The 16,923-nt window shown below is 44.0% G+C and overlaps 1 protein-coding gene across 1 annotated transcript; it reads right to left on the minus strand.

The window, feature by feature from the left end:
- Positions 1-912: 912 nt before the first annotated feature.
- RDH12 (retinol dehydrogenase 12) lies at positions 913-9,745 on the minus strand. The gene is made up of 7 exons (XM_014481447.2): positions 9,547-9,745; positions 7,990-8,108; positions 7,350-7,505; positions 6,592-6,696; positions 5,650-5,859; positions 2,956-3,145; positions 913-1,794 (listed from the first exon to the last, which is right to left on the minus strand). The coding sequence occupies exons 1-7, from the start codon at positions 9,612-9,614 to the stop codon at positions 1,692-1,694; spliced, it is 951 nt and encodes a 316-aa protein (XP_014336933.1). The 5' UTR covers positions 9,615-9,745; the 3' UTR covers positions 913-1,691.
- Positions 9,746-16,923: the final 7,178 nt, after the last annotated feature.

Genomic DNA, 16,923 nt, shown 5'->3' on the forward strand with positions numbered 1-16,923 from the left:
CCAAATGGAGAAGCTCTATACCGTCAGCAAAAACAAGACCAGGAGCTGACTGTGGCTCAGACCATGAACTCCTTATTACCAAATTCAGACTTAAGTTGAAGAAAGTAGGGAAAACCACTAGACCATTCAGGTATGACCTAAATCAAATCCCTTATGATTATACAGTGGAAGTGAGAAATAGATTTAAGGGCCTAGATCTGATAGATAGAGTGCCTGATGAACTATGGAATGAGGTTCGTGACATTGTACAGGAGACAGGGATCAAGACCATCCCCATGGAAAAGAAATGCAAAAAAGCAAAATGGCTGTCTGGGGAGGCCTTACAAATAGCTGTGAAGTCGCTCAGTCATGTCCAACTCTTCGCGACCCCATGGACTGCAGCTTACCAGGCTCCTCTGTCCACGGGATTTTCCAGGCAAGAGTACTGGAGTGGGGTGCCACTGCCTTCTCCCATATGCCCTTTGGATATGTTCAAACTGGAAGCAATAACATAATTTCTTGGGTCAATTGACTTAAAAATTTGGCATCTCTCTGTCTCTTCTTGGTGACCTTCAGCACTTAAGGCAAGGAGCAGGTCACCCAGGGCCACAGTAGACGGGAACAGGGAGGCCAGAAGAGAAGAGATCTATGGTTTTAATTAGAGGGTTTATCAGAGCTTGATTTTTCTGTCTTTAAGTATCAAATTAAATGAAGTCCTCTACTGCCTCTGACCTTGATCTATAGTGAAGCTCAGCATCTGTATAATTTAAATCACTCCTACCACTTCTTAAATAGTAAAATGTGAGAGCTGAAAGAAACTTGAGAAAACACCCAACTGAACCATCTTATTCTGTACCTAGAGGACATATTATAAGAAGATTATGGGTCAGTGGGAAGAAAGTGAAATATTACTCATTGACGTTGGTTTCATTTCTCCCTTGCTACCCTGAAAGAATAAATAAGGCAATAAGATGAATACACAGTCTTTATTTTCTCTAAAATTGAGGCAAAGGCAACTCTTTAGGAAAAGAAACCATCTACATGATTGAAAATGGGAAGGTCCAAACTTATACAACGTTATATGTCAATTATATCTCAATAAAGCTGAAAAAATTGTTTTTAATTAAAAAAAAAAAAAAACTACTGGAAAGAGAGAACAGGCTGTTGTGCCTTTACACTGGAGCCTTTACACTATGGCTCCAGGATGCTCAGAGGAAGGAAATAAAGTCAGCCAAGGTTGAGCCAAGATCCTCCTGAGTTGGTCCAGACTCCAGACTAGCGTTACAAAGAGGAAAGAGATCAGTCAATAGTCTTTGAGCCTATAGATCCTAGAAAGATGTAACACTGATGTTCATCCCCTCAGCTGAGTGTGCTGACTGGCATTCCTGGTCTTGGTGAGGAAACTGAGCCACTTTCCCAGGTTCTTCTGCCATTCTCATGCCCAGCCTGACATCTGCCCCATTCTCCTGGCCCAAGAGTCTCTGTAAGTCTTGGAGAAGAGTGCTCTGTAGGTGTGACCATCTTATGCCATGAGCCAGCCTCATGAGAGTGTTGGGTGTGCAAAGATTTCTAGAAGGGTTGGGAGTATCACAGCAGGTCAGAGTTCACTACAGCAGCCTGCCAGGACAAGCCTGCAGGGTAGGCTTTCTCCTCCGTCCCTGTTTCTCATGGTGTGGTCTCGGCCTGATACAACCATGCCTCTTCCACCAGGTTTACTCCTGCTGGATTCCCAGAAGCTCACAGCTGACATTCCACAGGCGCTCAGCCGTTTTATTGTTCCGGGCCCTGGGCGACACCCAGGTCTTCTTGCAGTCACTGGAGGGCAGAGAAAGAGAGTGAATATCCAGGTGTGAAAATGGACAGTCCGGAAAAGTTCACGTCCTCCTCCTTGGAATAGATTTCTAACTGTATAAAATATATTAGATAAAAAGGAAACTAACTGTACTAAAACGCAATTTTAAAATATTTGGGGTTTTGTATTGACTTTTCAAAAATTTTAATTTTCTTGGTGTCGAGTTGATTTACAGTGTTGTGTTAGGCACAGGTGTGCGGCAAAGTGGTTCAGTTAGACATGTATATATCTTCATTCTTTTTTAGGTTCTTCTCTCATAAAGGTTATCACGGAGTACTGAGTAGCTTTCCCTGTGCCATATAATAGGTCCTTGTTGGTTATCTGTCTTATATACAGCATAAAATATTTTAAAAACAAATGTATAGCAGAGGAACATGTTCATGTCACTTTGCAGTGGTTTCAGGGACCACTATTCAGAGGTCCACTATTTCAGAGACCTTCTATTTCAGAGACCACAGAATGTCACTTACGCTCACCAATCCTTTGAAATCTGGTGGTGATCAGACCCCAGGCTAGCTCATCTAGTAGACCACAAAATGTCTATTCTTACATCCCATCAGTTAGTGCCAATCTCGGCATCTTTGGGAGACAGAGTTCACGCTGGGAAGCAGTGGCTTTGCCCTGGAGCTTTGTGCTATGTGCTATTTAAAAATTCATGAAGGAAGTCAGCCAAAAGCTTCAGCGAAAAGAAAAAGGCTCTGCAAAGCTTACCTGGAATTGTGGCCCACAGGCTTCAAACCGAGCCATGAAACCAACCCTTGTTGTTGTTGTTGAAACCAGTTCTTGCCAAGTTTCAAAGCTTTTGTTTAGTCACTAGGTCATGTCTGACTCTGTTGAGAACCCCATGGACTGTAGCCTGCCAGGCTCCATAGGATTTTTTTTTTTTTCCATAGGATTTTCCAGGCCAGAATACTGGAGTGGGTTGCCATTTTCCTTCTCCAGGGAATCTTCCTGGCCTGGGGATTGAACCTACGTTTCCTGCATTGGCAGGCAGGTTCTTTCCCACTGAGCCACTAGAGAAGCCTATGTATCAAATCTAAGCTTCCTTTAAAAAGTAAAAGCACTTGCTTTACTGGCCCAGCCTGAATCCGGATTCCCCCGGCAGGCACACAGCTGCTACTCACCTGAAGTACTTGCCGCTCAGAGGCTCCAGGCCCTCAGCCAGCGCACAGTGCAGGCTGGTCTGGGCCCCCTCCCACGTCGTCTTGAGGAAGGGGGAAAAGAGCCGCCAAAGCAGGCACAGCAGGAAGGAGTGTCGGACCAACTTGGAGCGGACGATGCCTGGGTGCACTGCGTAGGTGGTGACTCCCGTGCCTAGGGCAAAGAGGGCACAGTTAGACCAGAGACACAGTCCCAGCCAGGAAAACAGCTCACCTCCTGCACCATCATGCACAAGCGACAAGAAGAGCCTCGAGAACCCCTGTGTTCCAAAGACACCACTTCTAGCCAGGTGGAGGTGGTGGTGGTGATTTAGCCGCTAAGTCGCCAGGTAGAAGCTCACAAGTAATTCATTGATGTTATCCAGAAAAATCTATAACTTTCTCAGCCTTCTATGTGCCAGATGGAATGCTTGGTTGAAGGTCCTATTTCAGTGTCATCTTTTCTTTTGAAGATTCTTTTATGTGGACTGATTTTAAAGTCTTTAATTTGTTACAATATTGATTCTGTTTTATATTTTGGTGTTTGGGCCATGAGGCCTATGAAATCTTACCTCCCAACCAGCAATCAGATCCATACCGCCTGCCCTGGGAGGTGAACTCCCTGGACCACCAGGGAAGTCCCTGTTTCAGTGTTATCTTAATCTTTGGCTTCAATGGTGTCTTTGGAATTTCTATTGGAGGGTCTCAGGGGTAACAATTCTGTTAGAAGGTAGGAAGCTAGGACCTTGTTGTAAACTGCATTTGCCAGGCAAGCACATTTGATGAAGTATATAGGTTGAGGGGTGTTGATGGATATGATGGGGGCTACTGACAGGCCCCTAAGACACCCCTGCTACCTCTACTGTCTTCAGTATTTATTACATCCAAGGGCTGTGCCAGATATTTTACATGTTATCTCATTTGACTCTCAAAGAGGTTCATGAGGTAAGCAATACTAAGAAGCCCACTTATAGCTAAGAAAATTGAGTTCTCATCAGACAGGTTAAGGAAATTGCCCAAGGTCCCACCTAGCAGGTTGCAGAGCTAAGGTCTGAACCCTGATGTAGAGCAAAGAGCATGGACTTCCAAGCGGCCTGGATTTGAATCCTGTCTCATTTAGGAATAATATATCCTGCTTGGGCAAGTTTCTTAAGATATCTGTGCTCATTTCTTTCTTTGTAGGGAGGGGAAAAATAATAGCATTTACCTCATAGGAATATTGTATTAAATGAGTAAAGACATCAATAGTACATGGCACATACAAACTCTCAGTTATTGTTGTCATTATTAGTATTTTTTAACTTTTTATTTTATATCGGAGTATAGCTGATTAACAATGTTGTGATAGTTTCAGATGGACAGCAAAGGGACTCAGCCATACATATACATGTATCCATTCTCCCCCAAGCTCCCCTCCTACCCAGGCCACCATATGACATTGAACAGAGTTACCCGATTCTTCTACTTTCTGCATTCTGATAGTAAATACCATTTCCCCCAAACTCTGGCTTATTCACTAGAGCAAATGGTCCTCTAGATTCAAAGATATCAAAGTCAACAGCTCAACAAAAACTCCAGGGGAGCATAGAATCATAGGATTAAGAGTGGCCTCACCTCCCCTTACAGCTGAAGGGATGAAGTCAAGGGAGATTAAAGGGACATGTTTGCATATACACGTGGCTCTGCATATGGCAGAGCAAAAACTCAGACCCAAGTATCTGAAACCCTGACTCCAGGCAGCAAGTGGCCACTCTGTAGCTCAGCTCACCATGTGAACCTCAGCAGAAGGCCCAGTAAAGGAAGCAACCTGACTTAAATCACAGTCCCCACATTACAGTCCTTGTCCTTCACTTGTTGTATAATCTTGGGCTGGCCACTTCTCTGAATCTCAGTGTGGACCCATAAAACAGTAAAAATAATACTTATTCTGCCTGTTGCAAGAGGTTGTCATGAAAAAATCAGATGAGGGCTTCCCTGGTGGCTCAGTGGTAAAGAATTTGCCTGCTAATACAGGAAACATGAGTTCGATCCCTGATCCAGCAGCATCCTTTATGCTGTGAAGCAACTAGGCTTGTGCGCCACAACTATTGATCCTGTGCTCTAGAGCCCAGGAGCCGCAACTACGGAGCCCATGTGCCCCAACTACTGAAGCCTGCATGCGCTAGAACCCACGCTCTGCAACAAAAGAAGCCACTGCAATGAGAAGCCTGCACGCTGCAACTAGGGAGTAGCCCCTACTCTCCCAACTAGAGAAAAGCCCTCACAGCAATGAAGACCCAGCACAGTCAAAAATAAATAAAATTATTTTAAAAATCAGATGAGATTATAAATATGAAATACTGGGTTGACCAAAAAGTCTATTCAGGTTTTTCTGTAAGATGTTATGGAAAAACCCAAATGAGCTTTTTGGCCAACCCAATAAGATGTAACAAAACACATAAGGTTTATAGGTTTTCCTGACCCCTGTTCAATTTTAACAGTCCTTCCCAAGGGCAAGGACTCTGTTTTATAACCTCATTCGTTTTTCACTCTGTTTGTAACCTCATTCTCCTTAGTGCACAGAGCTGCCACAGAAATGTGCATGCTTGACATTCTGACTTCAGAAGTTTCTGCCAACCTCGAAACTGGGCTGAGCCCTCGCTTTTGCCGTCTTAACTCTGGCCCTTTCTCTAGACTCACCTTTGAGCCTCTTGGCCAACTCGCGAGTGAAGAGCACATTGGCCAGCTTGCTGTGGCAATAAGCGAATCCCAAGTTGTAGTACTTGTCACCCTGGAGATCATGGAAGCGAATCTTGCCGAGATGGTGGGCCACTGACGACAGGTTCACCACCCGTGCAGGGGCGGACTCCTTCAGCCGCCCCAGGAGCAAGTGGGTGAGAAGGAAGTGACCTGTGAGGAGAGCCAGTGGGGGGGGGAATGTAAGAGTGGACTGGCAGCCTGGGCTTGGGTGTGAGAGCTGGCGTATGACAGGACTTTAGCACTAGCTCACTCTCTTCTGGGTATGAGCTCATTGATACAATGAGCAACTTAGCACTAGTGGTCAGTCAGTCTGAGTTAGTGGAGTTCTCAAGGCAAGGGCCAGAGCTGGACTGTAGGTAAGGCAATACAGATGTAACCTGTAGTTATTTCTACCTTTGCCCTTGCCCCAGTGAGGGGCAACTGCGAGCTTTGGACATCTCCCCTCTAGCTATGATCACACAGCTGTGGCCATGGACTAAGGAAGGATGAAATATTCAGGGAAAATAACATGTGCTTATGATCAGAGAACATGCTCCATGACACCCTCATGAAAGCCATTGCCTTGAACTCTGAACCATAACCTCTCTCATACCTCAAGTCTCAAAGGTCTGCCTCCTCCATGGACCAACCCTTGGTTTACTTGTTACAGTAATTGACCCCCTGCAGCCAAAGATCCCTGCACCCCCACATCTGGCCCTGCCTGGCAAGTCTTCACCACCATGGTTCCCTTCAAGAATGACATTCTTCTTCCTGGTATCTCCTAATTTGGGGGATTTCTTAATGGTGTGAGTAAGAGGAGCTCACTTTTTTGTACTGGTTAGGAGAGAGATAATGAAGGAAAAACCAGTATGCCTTGCTTTTCAGTCACTCAAAGATACTCACCCAGGTGGTTGACTGCCAAGTGGGTTTCAAAACCATCAGCTGTTTTGGAATACGGGCACAGCATCACTCCTGCATTGTTGATCAGAATATGAAGCTGCTTTTCCTCTAAAGAGCACAGCCAAGGAGACCATGTGGTTAGCTGCCTGTCCCACTTCTGAGTGTTTGTTCCTTGCCTTTGGGCCTATCTCAGTGATATTCTGTAACCGCTATCACTGCGTTTCTAATTTTGGTTGCTGTTGTCTTCTCGGACACCATTCATCCATTCATTCAGCAAATGTGTATTCAGTTACTGACTCGGGGCTGGGCTAGGCACTGGGCACACAGTGGTAAATAAGACAGACACGGTCCCTGTCCTTCATAGATTTCATAGTCCTTGATGGGAGATGGTCATTTTCCAAGATACAGAAGAGTATTAGCAGCAACACAACTTCCTCTAGTGCCTGTGGCCACAGAACGCTGATTCTCAGAATCAAAGAAGAGCGTGGCATCAGGGCCACACCATGATGCCAAGGTGCAAGCCCAGACAGGGAGCTGACACTTCCAACATCCCCACTTCTGGGGCAAGAGAATGATAAGGATCCTGCCCAACCTGTCCACCCGCTGTCCCTGTGCCAGTTCCCTGCCCTGCTAGTTCATGCGGCAGAACCTGTCCAGTGGGATCTGTGATGGTTCTGATTTACAGTTAGAGATGGTCCAGGGTGGAGCAGCCACTCCCACACCCAGCTTCCTGCCTTTCTAGCCACCTACTGGGGCCTCACCTGCCAGGAAGCCCTCAGCAAAGGCTCGGATGGATTTGGTATCAGATAGGTCCAGTTTCCGTACCAGCACCTGGGAGTTCTTTGTATCAGCTTGGATTTCACTGGCAGCAGACTCCCCCTTCAGTACATCTCGACAGGCAATGTATACTCGGGCTCCTAGGGCCGAAACAAACAGAGGACTACAAGTTCAGAGCCTGGGCTGAAGAAGAGTCTAGTAAGTGAGTTCAGGACTGGTGGGCAGAGCACTCCCCCTCACCATTCTTAAAACAATGAGTGGCTATATTGCCACTTCTGGATTCTCTTTGCTATCAGCTTCAGCCCAGGCTGGGAACCCTGATTTTCACAACCCTGGTTTTATATTTACCATAGCTAAGGACCTCCTTTTAGAATAACCAACCTGATCAATATTATACGCAGGCATCACTGTTTTCCTTACTTTATATAATAAGGAAGGGGCAGGCAGGAAGGAAGGTTTCAGGACATAGAGTAAGTTGGTGTCCCAGCTGGACTTGAACCCCAGGATCCTTGAGTTCCTGGCCACAACCTCAAAGCCCAGGAGGAAAGATAAGGGAATGTGAGCAGAGCTCCTAGCAAGAAAGGCAGAAGGTCCTGCCCTGTGGAGACGAAGGGAAAGACTTGCCTCTGCGAGCGAGCTCTCTGGCTGTCTCCTTGCCGATGCCTGTGTTGGCACCAGTGATCACCACCACCTTCCCAAAAAGCTGCACATCTGTTCTACAAACCCCGCCAGCAAAGAACTTCCTATAGGCAAAGGAAACAAAACATTTATGCACCATCTCTTCTAACCCCAGAAGGAGATTCATAAAACCCACCTGCCCTCAAAGAGGGATTTCTTTGCATTGTTGTCAGGAGATCTAAAGCAGCTAATCTTCAGGGGACAGCATTGTCCCAGTGAGCAAGACAGTCTCCTGCTTATCAGCTCAGGTGGGGAGGTCATGTGCCTGGAAGCTACAAATGATCATCAGAGCAAATAAAATCAATTCTCTTGAGCCAGAGCCAATGGAGACCTTCCTTGTTAGATAACAAAGATATCTTGCTCTTAATTCTAGAGGTTCTCAGAGGTCAGATTCCTCCTCTAACCTGCGCCACAAACATGAGAGGGGTGGGCATTCGTGCAATCAGTGGTCCTGAGCCCTCGGTCTCCAATAAGCATCAGTGGTGAGTAACTGATGAGCAGCACCTCCAGGGGTTCCATATGTAAACATGGCTCTTGGGTTGCCTTGCCAGTTTTAAGAGAGCCAGAATATTCTGCCATCTTATTAGAGATTTCATTCTAGCCGTCAGTGCACAGAGAGGAAAACCTCCCTTGCTCAGACCTCTGTGCGAAGAGCATTCTTTTACATAGAGTTGACCTGACAAGTTCCCCAAAATAGGACAGGAAGGAACAGACCTGACATGACCTGAACATCATCCAGCTGCCAAGCACTAAGCCAGGCTCTTTCCAAGGAAACTTAATTCAGTCATTCTGTTATTATCCCCATATTACAATGGAGAAAGCTGAGGCTTGAAGAAGTTCACTTGCTAACAGTGGTAAAACTAGAATCTGAACCCAGGTTTCTCTGCCAGGACCTAGAGTAATACTTTGTCCTTGATATGTCCCTTTAACCTTCTTGGCCATCAGCAATTTAAAAATTCTCTAGTCAGAACACACATTTCTCTGACAACCCCAGAAATCTTACAGCAAAATAGCCATCCCCAAACATTACTTGTCAGTAGTTTCAAAGTGGGGAGAGTTTGTTTCCTTCCCAAGATGCCTGGTACTTAACAATGAGTCCCTTGGCATGGACCACCCATGGTAATGCAGCAAGCCCACCTTGACTGGGGATACTGAAGAAAGGGAGGTCTTCAGAGGAACCCAAGGGAGTAGAATGAAAGAGCAAGGGCTCCCCCATAAGATGGCTTTCAAGCTACTTACTAGAGTCATCCATGCAGCCTTTCACTAGCTTCAGAATTCAAACCCACCTCTCCTCTCCCAGCCCCAGGTGCTTCCTTCTCATCTTCCACCATGGTATTCATAACCACCTCCTTCCTTCGTGCTTTTTCTGCCTTGACTTTCTCTCCCTTGGCCTCCATCCCTTTCTCCTCCTTCAGCAGCTGAGAACTCATCTCCTTACAAGCTCCATGGCTCCCAACTCAGGGCTTTGTAAACTATTCAATGAATTACTGAATTAAGACAAACCTGATGGATGGAGCGATCACATACAGGAAAGAAAGGAAGGAGGTGAGCAGTCCCAAGACAACCAGCATCTTTTCAACTTCTTTAGTTGCTGCTGCTTCAGCAAGAGCAACTTCTACTCCAACTCTGGCTCAGGCTTCTCCTGGTCTGGCTCCAACTCTTGGCTGCTTCTTGCTGCTTCTCTCTCCTCCAGCTCCTCTCGATCCTGGGTGCTCAGCAACAGCCTGGCTCTGAGTGTAGCCCAGAATCCTATTTAAATCCGAGCACTGTCAGAGCACAGCCTGCTGGGAGATGTAGTCCTGGGGGAGGAGGACAGAGAAAAGAGCAGAGCCTCACATTAGCAAAGAGAATGAGGGCAGATGGAGAACAGCCCCCTAACTTTCCCATCCTCAATCATTTCTCTTATCTAGGAGGTGTATTCTCTCAACCACCCCCAGCTCCACACCTGCAAAATAGAATATTTTTAACTTCAGCAACAGACCCCATGATATTTGAAATACAGTGTGATTAAAATAGGCAAGGAGAACGATGAGAGAATTCAGCAGAGTGGTTTCCCTTGATGGGGAAGGGGTAGAGATTGGGGCGGAGCATGTTAGGATCTTCTTGGGGGTGCTGGGAGTGTTCTGTTCTTTGAGGTGGCTGCTGTTACACAGGTGTGCTCACTTGGTGAAAATTCACTGAGTCATGCACTTGATCTGTGCACTTGGTGGTTTTTTAAATTTTTTTATTTATTTTTTAGTGTACTTGAGTCTTCATTGTGGTGCATGGGCTTCTCATTGCTGTGGCTTCTCTTGTTGCAGAGCACAGGCTCTTGGGCATATGGGGCTTCAGTAGCTGTGGCTCATGAACTCAGCAGTTGTGGCCCATGGGCTTAGTTGCTCCACAGCGTGTGGGGTCCTCCTGGACAAGGGGTCAAACTGGTGTCCCCTACATTGCAAGGCAGATTCTTAGCCACTGGCCCCCCACCGAAGCCCTTGACTGTGTTTATGTTCTATTTCAGTGAAGTTAACCCACACGTACACATGCCAAAGCAAAGGGATAGTGTGCCAGCACGTGGTCTCTAGAGTGAGCTTTCTGATTCAAATCTCAGCTGACCTGTTTACCAGAGCAGTGACCTTGGGTAAGTTACTAAACCTCTCTGTTAATTCAGTTTCCTCACTTGTGTAATGGGCATGATAAAATATACACCTACCTTTTAAAGTATTTAAATAGAAAATTTGAGACAGAAACTAACACATTTAGTTGTGTGTAGGAGTTGGCTGTTGTCATTAGCTGTATTGATTTCTGTCTCCTTTGCTGTTTTACTTGCTTTATTTAAGGGGTTAGTGAAGAAAACCAAGAGGTAATGAATGCCGGGGAGGTTTCAGTGGAATGCTATTAAAGATGAGGGGAAACATAAAAAACAAACCTAGCAGAAACTCTCAGAGTCCTCTGGAGCTGCGTGAGGGGATGGGAGGGGAACGTGAAGGGTTCACAGCCTCTGCTTACTCAGCATTCCTCTCCTGGCCAGGACTCCAAGAGTTATGCCCCAGATCCGCTCCCTCCTGCACAGATATAGGAGGCCCCTAAAAGACATGAGTGATGAAAAAAGACTTCTGTGGCAGGCAGTTGCTCACTCCCTCACTCAACGATTCATCCATTTACTGAACATACACTCACTGAGCATTTCTCAGAGCCACTCCTGCCCCTCGAGAATCCCAAGCCAATGAACAGAACAAGGAGTTGTCAGATCAGTCCCAAGGTGAATCCTTCCTGACTCCCAGGTTCCCTCTCCCATATATTCCCACTTCTACACTGGCTTCAGTTCACTGCAGCCATGACAGTTGCAAATAGTGCAAAGTCTCTGAAGCCCCTGAGGCGAACTTTCTATGTGCTTCTCAATGTCTGTCTCCTTGAGATGGATGTCTGCTGGGCCCACCTGGTCCTGTTGATTGGACAGAGTCCTTTTCTTCAATACCTGCTGATACTGGGTCTGCAACACCATAGATTTTATGTGAAAACAAGATCTATTGGTGTTTTATTTGAGTCCTCCTTACCCCCGTGTAATCGGAGCTAGGGTCAACTACTGAGACAGACACATTGCCATACCATGAGAGGGAAAGTACATCTAGGAACCTCAAATCTGAGTACCTTTGTACTAAAGTCTTATAGGCTCCCCATCACTACTGAATGAAATTAAAATGCCCTGCCCCTGTGGAGATGATATGCAATTTATCTTAAGTTTGTCTGGGAGGCAGAGAGCCCTAAAGTACAGTATATTGTGCTCTGGAGCAGCACAGATAAGATGTTAGAAGGAAGATAAGACATCTAGAATTATGAAAAGACACAAATAATTGGCTGAAAACATGTTAAATATTGCAATTCAAAGACCATCACCAGGTGATTTATTAGCTCTGCTGCTGCTGCTGCTGCTGCTGAGTCGCTTCAGTCGTGTCCGACTCTGCGACCCCATAGATAGCAGCCCACCAGGCTCCCCCGTCTACGAAATGTTAAACTATGTTAAAACTATACCAACTTAAATGGTGTGGTGAAAGTGAAGTCGCTCAGTCGTATCCGACTCTTTGCGACTTTATGGATTATAGACTACCAGGCTCCTCTGTCCATGGAATTTTCCAGGCAAGAGTACTGGAATGGGTTACCATATCCTTTTCCAGGGGATCTTCCCGACCCAGGTCTCCCGGATTGCAGGCAGATACTTTACTATCTGAGCCACCAAGGAAGCCCTAAAAATGGTGTGGTACAAGCAGGTAAATGGTCAGACAAACCAGTAGAACCAAATGGAAAGCCAAGAAACAGATCCCAATACATATGGAAATATAGATATGATAAAACACCATTTCAAATTGGGGGTGGGGTGGGGCAGATGGAGTATTTAATAAAGTATAATACCTAGGTATACAGTTGGGAAAAATAATCTTGATCCTTATTTCATTCTTTACACAAAAATTCCAAATAGATCAAAGATATAAATGTGAAAAACAAAACCATTAAAGTATTAAGAAAAACCACTGAAAAAAATTTTTAACGATTTTAAAGTGATACAACCTAATAATAAGATAGGAAATACATGCATTGCAGATAAGCATTTATTTAGCATATCAAAAACTCTTTAAAATCACTAAGAAAAGAATAAAAACTCAATTAAAATAACAGTTTACAGAACAATAATACAGGTGGTTCTTTAACCTCACTTATAATAAGAGAAAGGAGATTAAAATTGCACCGGGAGCCACTTTTCACCTATCAGTTTGGCAAAGATCAAAAAGATTATAATATGATCCACTGGTTGAGAGTATGAATAAATAATGATGAAATACTACTGAGAGTTAATTGTTACAGAGAAAAGTGTAGAAACATCCAGTTAATCAAAACTCTTACCTGTTGACCTAGACATCCCACGTTCTTGTTTTTGTAAGATTGTCATTGCAGCACTGACTGTGTTTAATAGTAAAAGTTTGAAAACCCTTCTAAATGTCCAGCTGTAACAAAGAACAATTTTTTTAACATAGGGACATGGAACAATCTTTGAGAACATAGGGTAAAAAGTCAAGGAGCAGAAGAGTGTTTATAATATGTTACCATTTGTTTAAAAAAGAATATATGGACATATTTATCTGATATACATAGACCATCTCAGAAAAGATAAGTAGTTAACAATGGTTGCTTCTAGGAGGACAGGGGACAGGAATAGAAGGCTTTTCACTGAATGTACCCTTTTTGCACCTTGTGAACTTATAAGCCATGGCTTATTAAAAATTAAAGTTTTGAGCAAAAAGACCCAGATCACTTTGAAACAAATTATTTGTTTATTGAAATTAAAAGACACTTACTCCTTGGAAGAAAAGTTATGACCAACCTAGATAGCATATTGAAAAGCAGAGACATTACTTTGCCAACAAAGGTCCATCTAGTCAAGGCTATAGTTTTTCCTGTGGTCATGTATGGATGTGAGAGTTGGACTGTGAAGAAGGATGAGCGCTGAAGAATTGATGCTTTTGAACTGTGCTGTTGGAGAAGACTCTTGAGAGTCCCTTGGACTGCAAGGAGATCCAACCAGTCCATTCTGAAGGAGATCAGCCCTGGAATTTCTTTGGAAGGAATGATGCTAAAGCTGAAACTCCAGTACTTTGGCCACCTCATGCGATGAGTTGACTCATTGGAAAAGACTCTGATGCTGGGAGGGATTGGGGGCAGGAGGAGAAGGGGACAACAGAGGATGAGATGGCTGGATGGCATCACTGACTCAATGGACGTGAGTCTCAGTGAACTCCGAGAGTTGGTGATGGACAGGGAGGCCTGGAGTGCTGCGATTCATGGGGTTGCAAAGGGTCGGACACGACTGAGCGACTGAACTGAACTGAACCATTGCAATATCACAAAACAAGGCTATTTCTCAAAACTGTATGGAGATATTCTTAAACATGTGTTTCTGTATATGCAAAAACAACATTAAAAATTTTTTTTTTATTGAAGGATAATTGCTTTACAATATTGTGCTGGTTTCTGCCATATGTCAACATGAATCAGCCACAGGTATACACACGCATTTTTCCTCTTGAACCTCCTTCCCAACTCCCACCCCATCCCACGCATCTAGGTTGTTACTAGATGGAGTGAGTTCCCTGTGTCACAACAGAAAATCCCCACTGGCTAGCTGTTTTCCATATGGTGACATCTATGCTTCCCCGCTACTCCTCCAGTTTGTTCCACCCTCTCCCTCCTGCAGTCTGTTCCCTATGTCTGTGTCTCCATTGCTGTCCTGAAAATAGAGTCATCAATACCGTGTTTCTAGATTCCACACACATGCCTTAATATGCAATATTTGTTTTTCTCTTTCTGACTCACTCTCCACAATAGGCTCTAGGTTCATCCACCTCATTAGGACTGACTCAAATGTGCTCTTTTTTAAAGCTGAGTAATATTCCAGTGTATATATGTGCCACAATTTCTGTATCCATTCATCTGTCGATGGACATCTATGTTGCTTCCATGTCCTAGCTATCATAAAAAGTGCTGCAACAAACACTGGGGTACATGCACCTCTTTCAATTATGGTTTTCTCATGGTATTTGCCCAGTAGTGGGATTATTAGATCATATGGTAGTTCTATTCCTAGTTTTTTAAGGAATCTCCCACTGTTCTCCACAGTGGTTGTAGCAGTTTACATTCCCTCCAACAGTGCAAGAGGGTTCGCTTTTCTCCGCATCCTCTCCAGCATTTATTGTTTGTAGATTTTTTAATGATGGCCATTCTGACTGATGTGAGGTGATATCTCATTGTAGTTTGATTTGCGTTTCTCTAATAATGAGTGATGTTGAGCACCTTTTCACATGTTTGTTGGCCATCCATATGTCTTCTTAGGAGAAATGTCTGTTTAGGTCGTCTGCCTTTTTTTTTGATTGGGTTGTTTGTTTTTCAGGTATTGAGCTACATGTGCTACTTATGTATTTTGGAGTTAATCCTTTGTCAGCTGTATCATTTGCAATTATTTTCTCCCATTCTGAGGCTTGTTTTTTAATATTGTTGTCTTTTATTATTTCCTTTGCTGTGCAAAAGCTTTTAAGCTTAAGTCCCATTTGTTTACTTTTGTTTTTATTTCCATTACTCTAGGAGGTGGGTCAAAGAGGATCTTGCTGTGATACATGTCAAAAAGTGTACTGCCTATATTTTCCTCTAAGAGTTTTATAGTTTCTGATCTTATATTTAAATCTTTAATCCATTTTGAGTTTATTTTTTTGTACGGTGTTAGAAAGTGTTCTGGTTTCATTCTTTTACACATAGCTGTCCAGTTTTCCCAGCATCACTTATTGAAGAGGCTGTCTTTTCTCCATTGTATATCCTTGCCTCCTTTGTAAAATAAATAAATAAAGTGCCCATAGGTGTATTGAAACCAACATCTTGACCTACTTCATCATTGGAATCGACACCAAAATCTGACACTTGCTTTTTAAGGACTTTAATCTTACATGTTATAGAAAGAGATGAAAACATCAGGGGAACCAGTGCAGGCACAGACCTAAAATTCAGCTATGAGGAAGCACTCATTATTTGCAACACCTCATCCTGACACCTGCTAAATCACAGATCAGAAGGTAACACCATCCTTGAAGAGTGTGCTATGGAGAGATCACACGAGAGGAAGCTGGAAGGCTGCTTTATGATTTGACTTTTGGTCGCAATTCATGTGAAGTCATACTGCACTGGCCACCTGGTTACCTGTACCTGCACCTGCCCTGGTTACTCTTGAAAGGGACTTCTTACAAATTAGAGCAGGAAGAAGAACTATAAACTTCTCCTTCTCGCTCTCTCTTCACCTAGTCTTAAAATCACAGATTCTGGACGCTTAGCAGAGAAGTAGAGTATCTCAAATCCAAACTTCCTACCACAAACTGCCCCCACCCCTCCAAAAGGGCTTATACAGCATGGCATAGATATTTCTATTTCTTCCATGAGGAACTTGCTGCCTCTTCCAATATCCCTACCCCCAAACTACCAAAATGGTTAGTTTTATCCAATAATAACGATTGTTCCTTTTTTCCAGTTTTCTTTTTTTTTTACTATGTGTGCTGCCAAAGCAAGCACTGATTGTTCCTTTTTCTTGATTTTAAAAGGTGAAAAACTTATTATCCTTCTTTAAAAAAGAAAAAAGTCTACTGCTAGTATGTAATACATATTGATTTTTCCATATGGGTTAGTCACCTACAGCAGGTACTACCGATTTTGGAGCCAAAAGATTCCTGTGCGGGATTGTCCTGTACTTTGGAAGAAGTACTTAGTACTTAGCAGCATCCCTGGCCTCTATACATACAAGCCAGTAGCACTACTTGCGCCTGTGACAACCACAACATCTCCAGTCTTTGCTATCTACTGAAGGGCAAAACTATCCCATTTGAGAGCTACTGCTCTCCAAGAGGTAGAGCCTTCAGGATAACAGAATGATACAACTTCAGTATGTGTGGTAATAAAAAGGGTTAGAGCACAGTAATGTTTTGCTTTGTATCCTAGACCTTTCACTCAGCTGGAGTTTAGCCAGATTAACCTGTTTATCCATAGTCAGTTATTAGTACATTTCCAGCAGCTAGAGGCACTAGCTATCTCCTAACCCTTTCGCCTTCTCCCAGCTGAATTCTGCAGGCTTTATCACTAGCATTCTTTATTATGCTAGTGATAAAGAATTTCCTTGACAGACAATGCAGGGGATGCAAGAGACTCGGGTTCCATCCCTGGATTGGGAAGATCCTCTGAAATAGGAAATGGCAACCCACTCCAATATTCTTGCCTGGAAAATCCCATGGATAGAAGAGCTTGGTGGGCTACAGTCCACAGGGTCACAAAGAGTGGTACATGACTGAGCATGCACATATTCTATTCTATTAAGGC

The sequence above is a fragment of the Bos mutus genome, chromosome 10 (assembly GCF_027580195.1).
Source record: "Bos mutus isolate GX-2022 chromosome 10, NWIPB_WYAK_1.1, whole genome shotgun sequence".
In the NCBI taxonomy this organism is placed as follows: Eukaryota; Metazoa; Chordata; class Mammalia; order Artiodactyla; family Bovidae; genus Bos; species Bos mutus.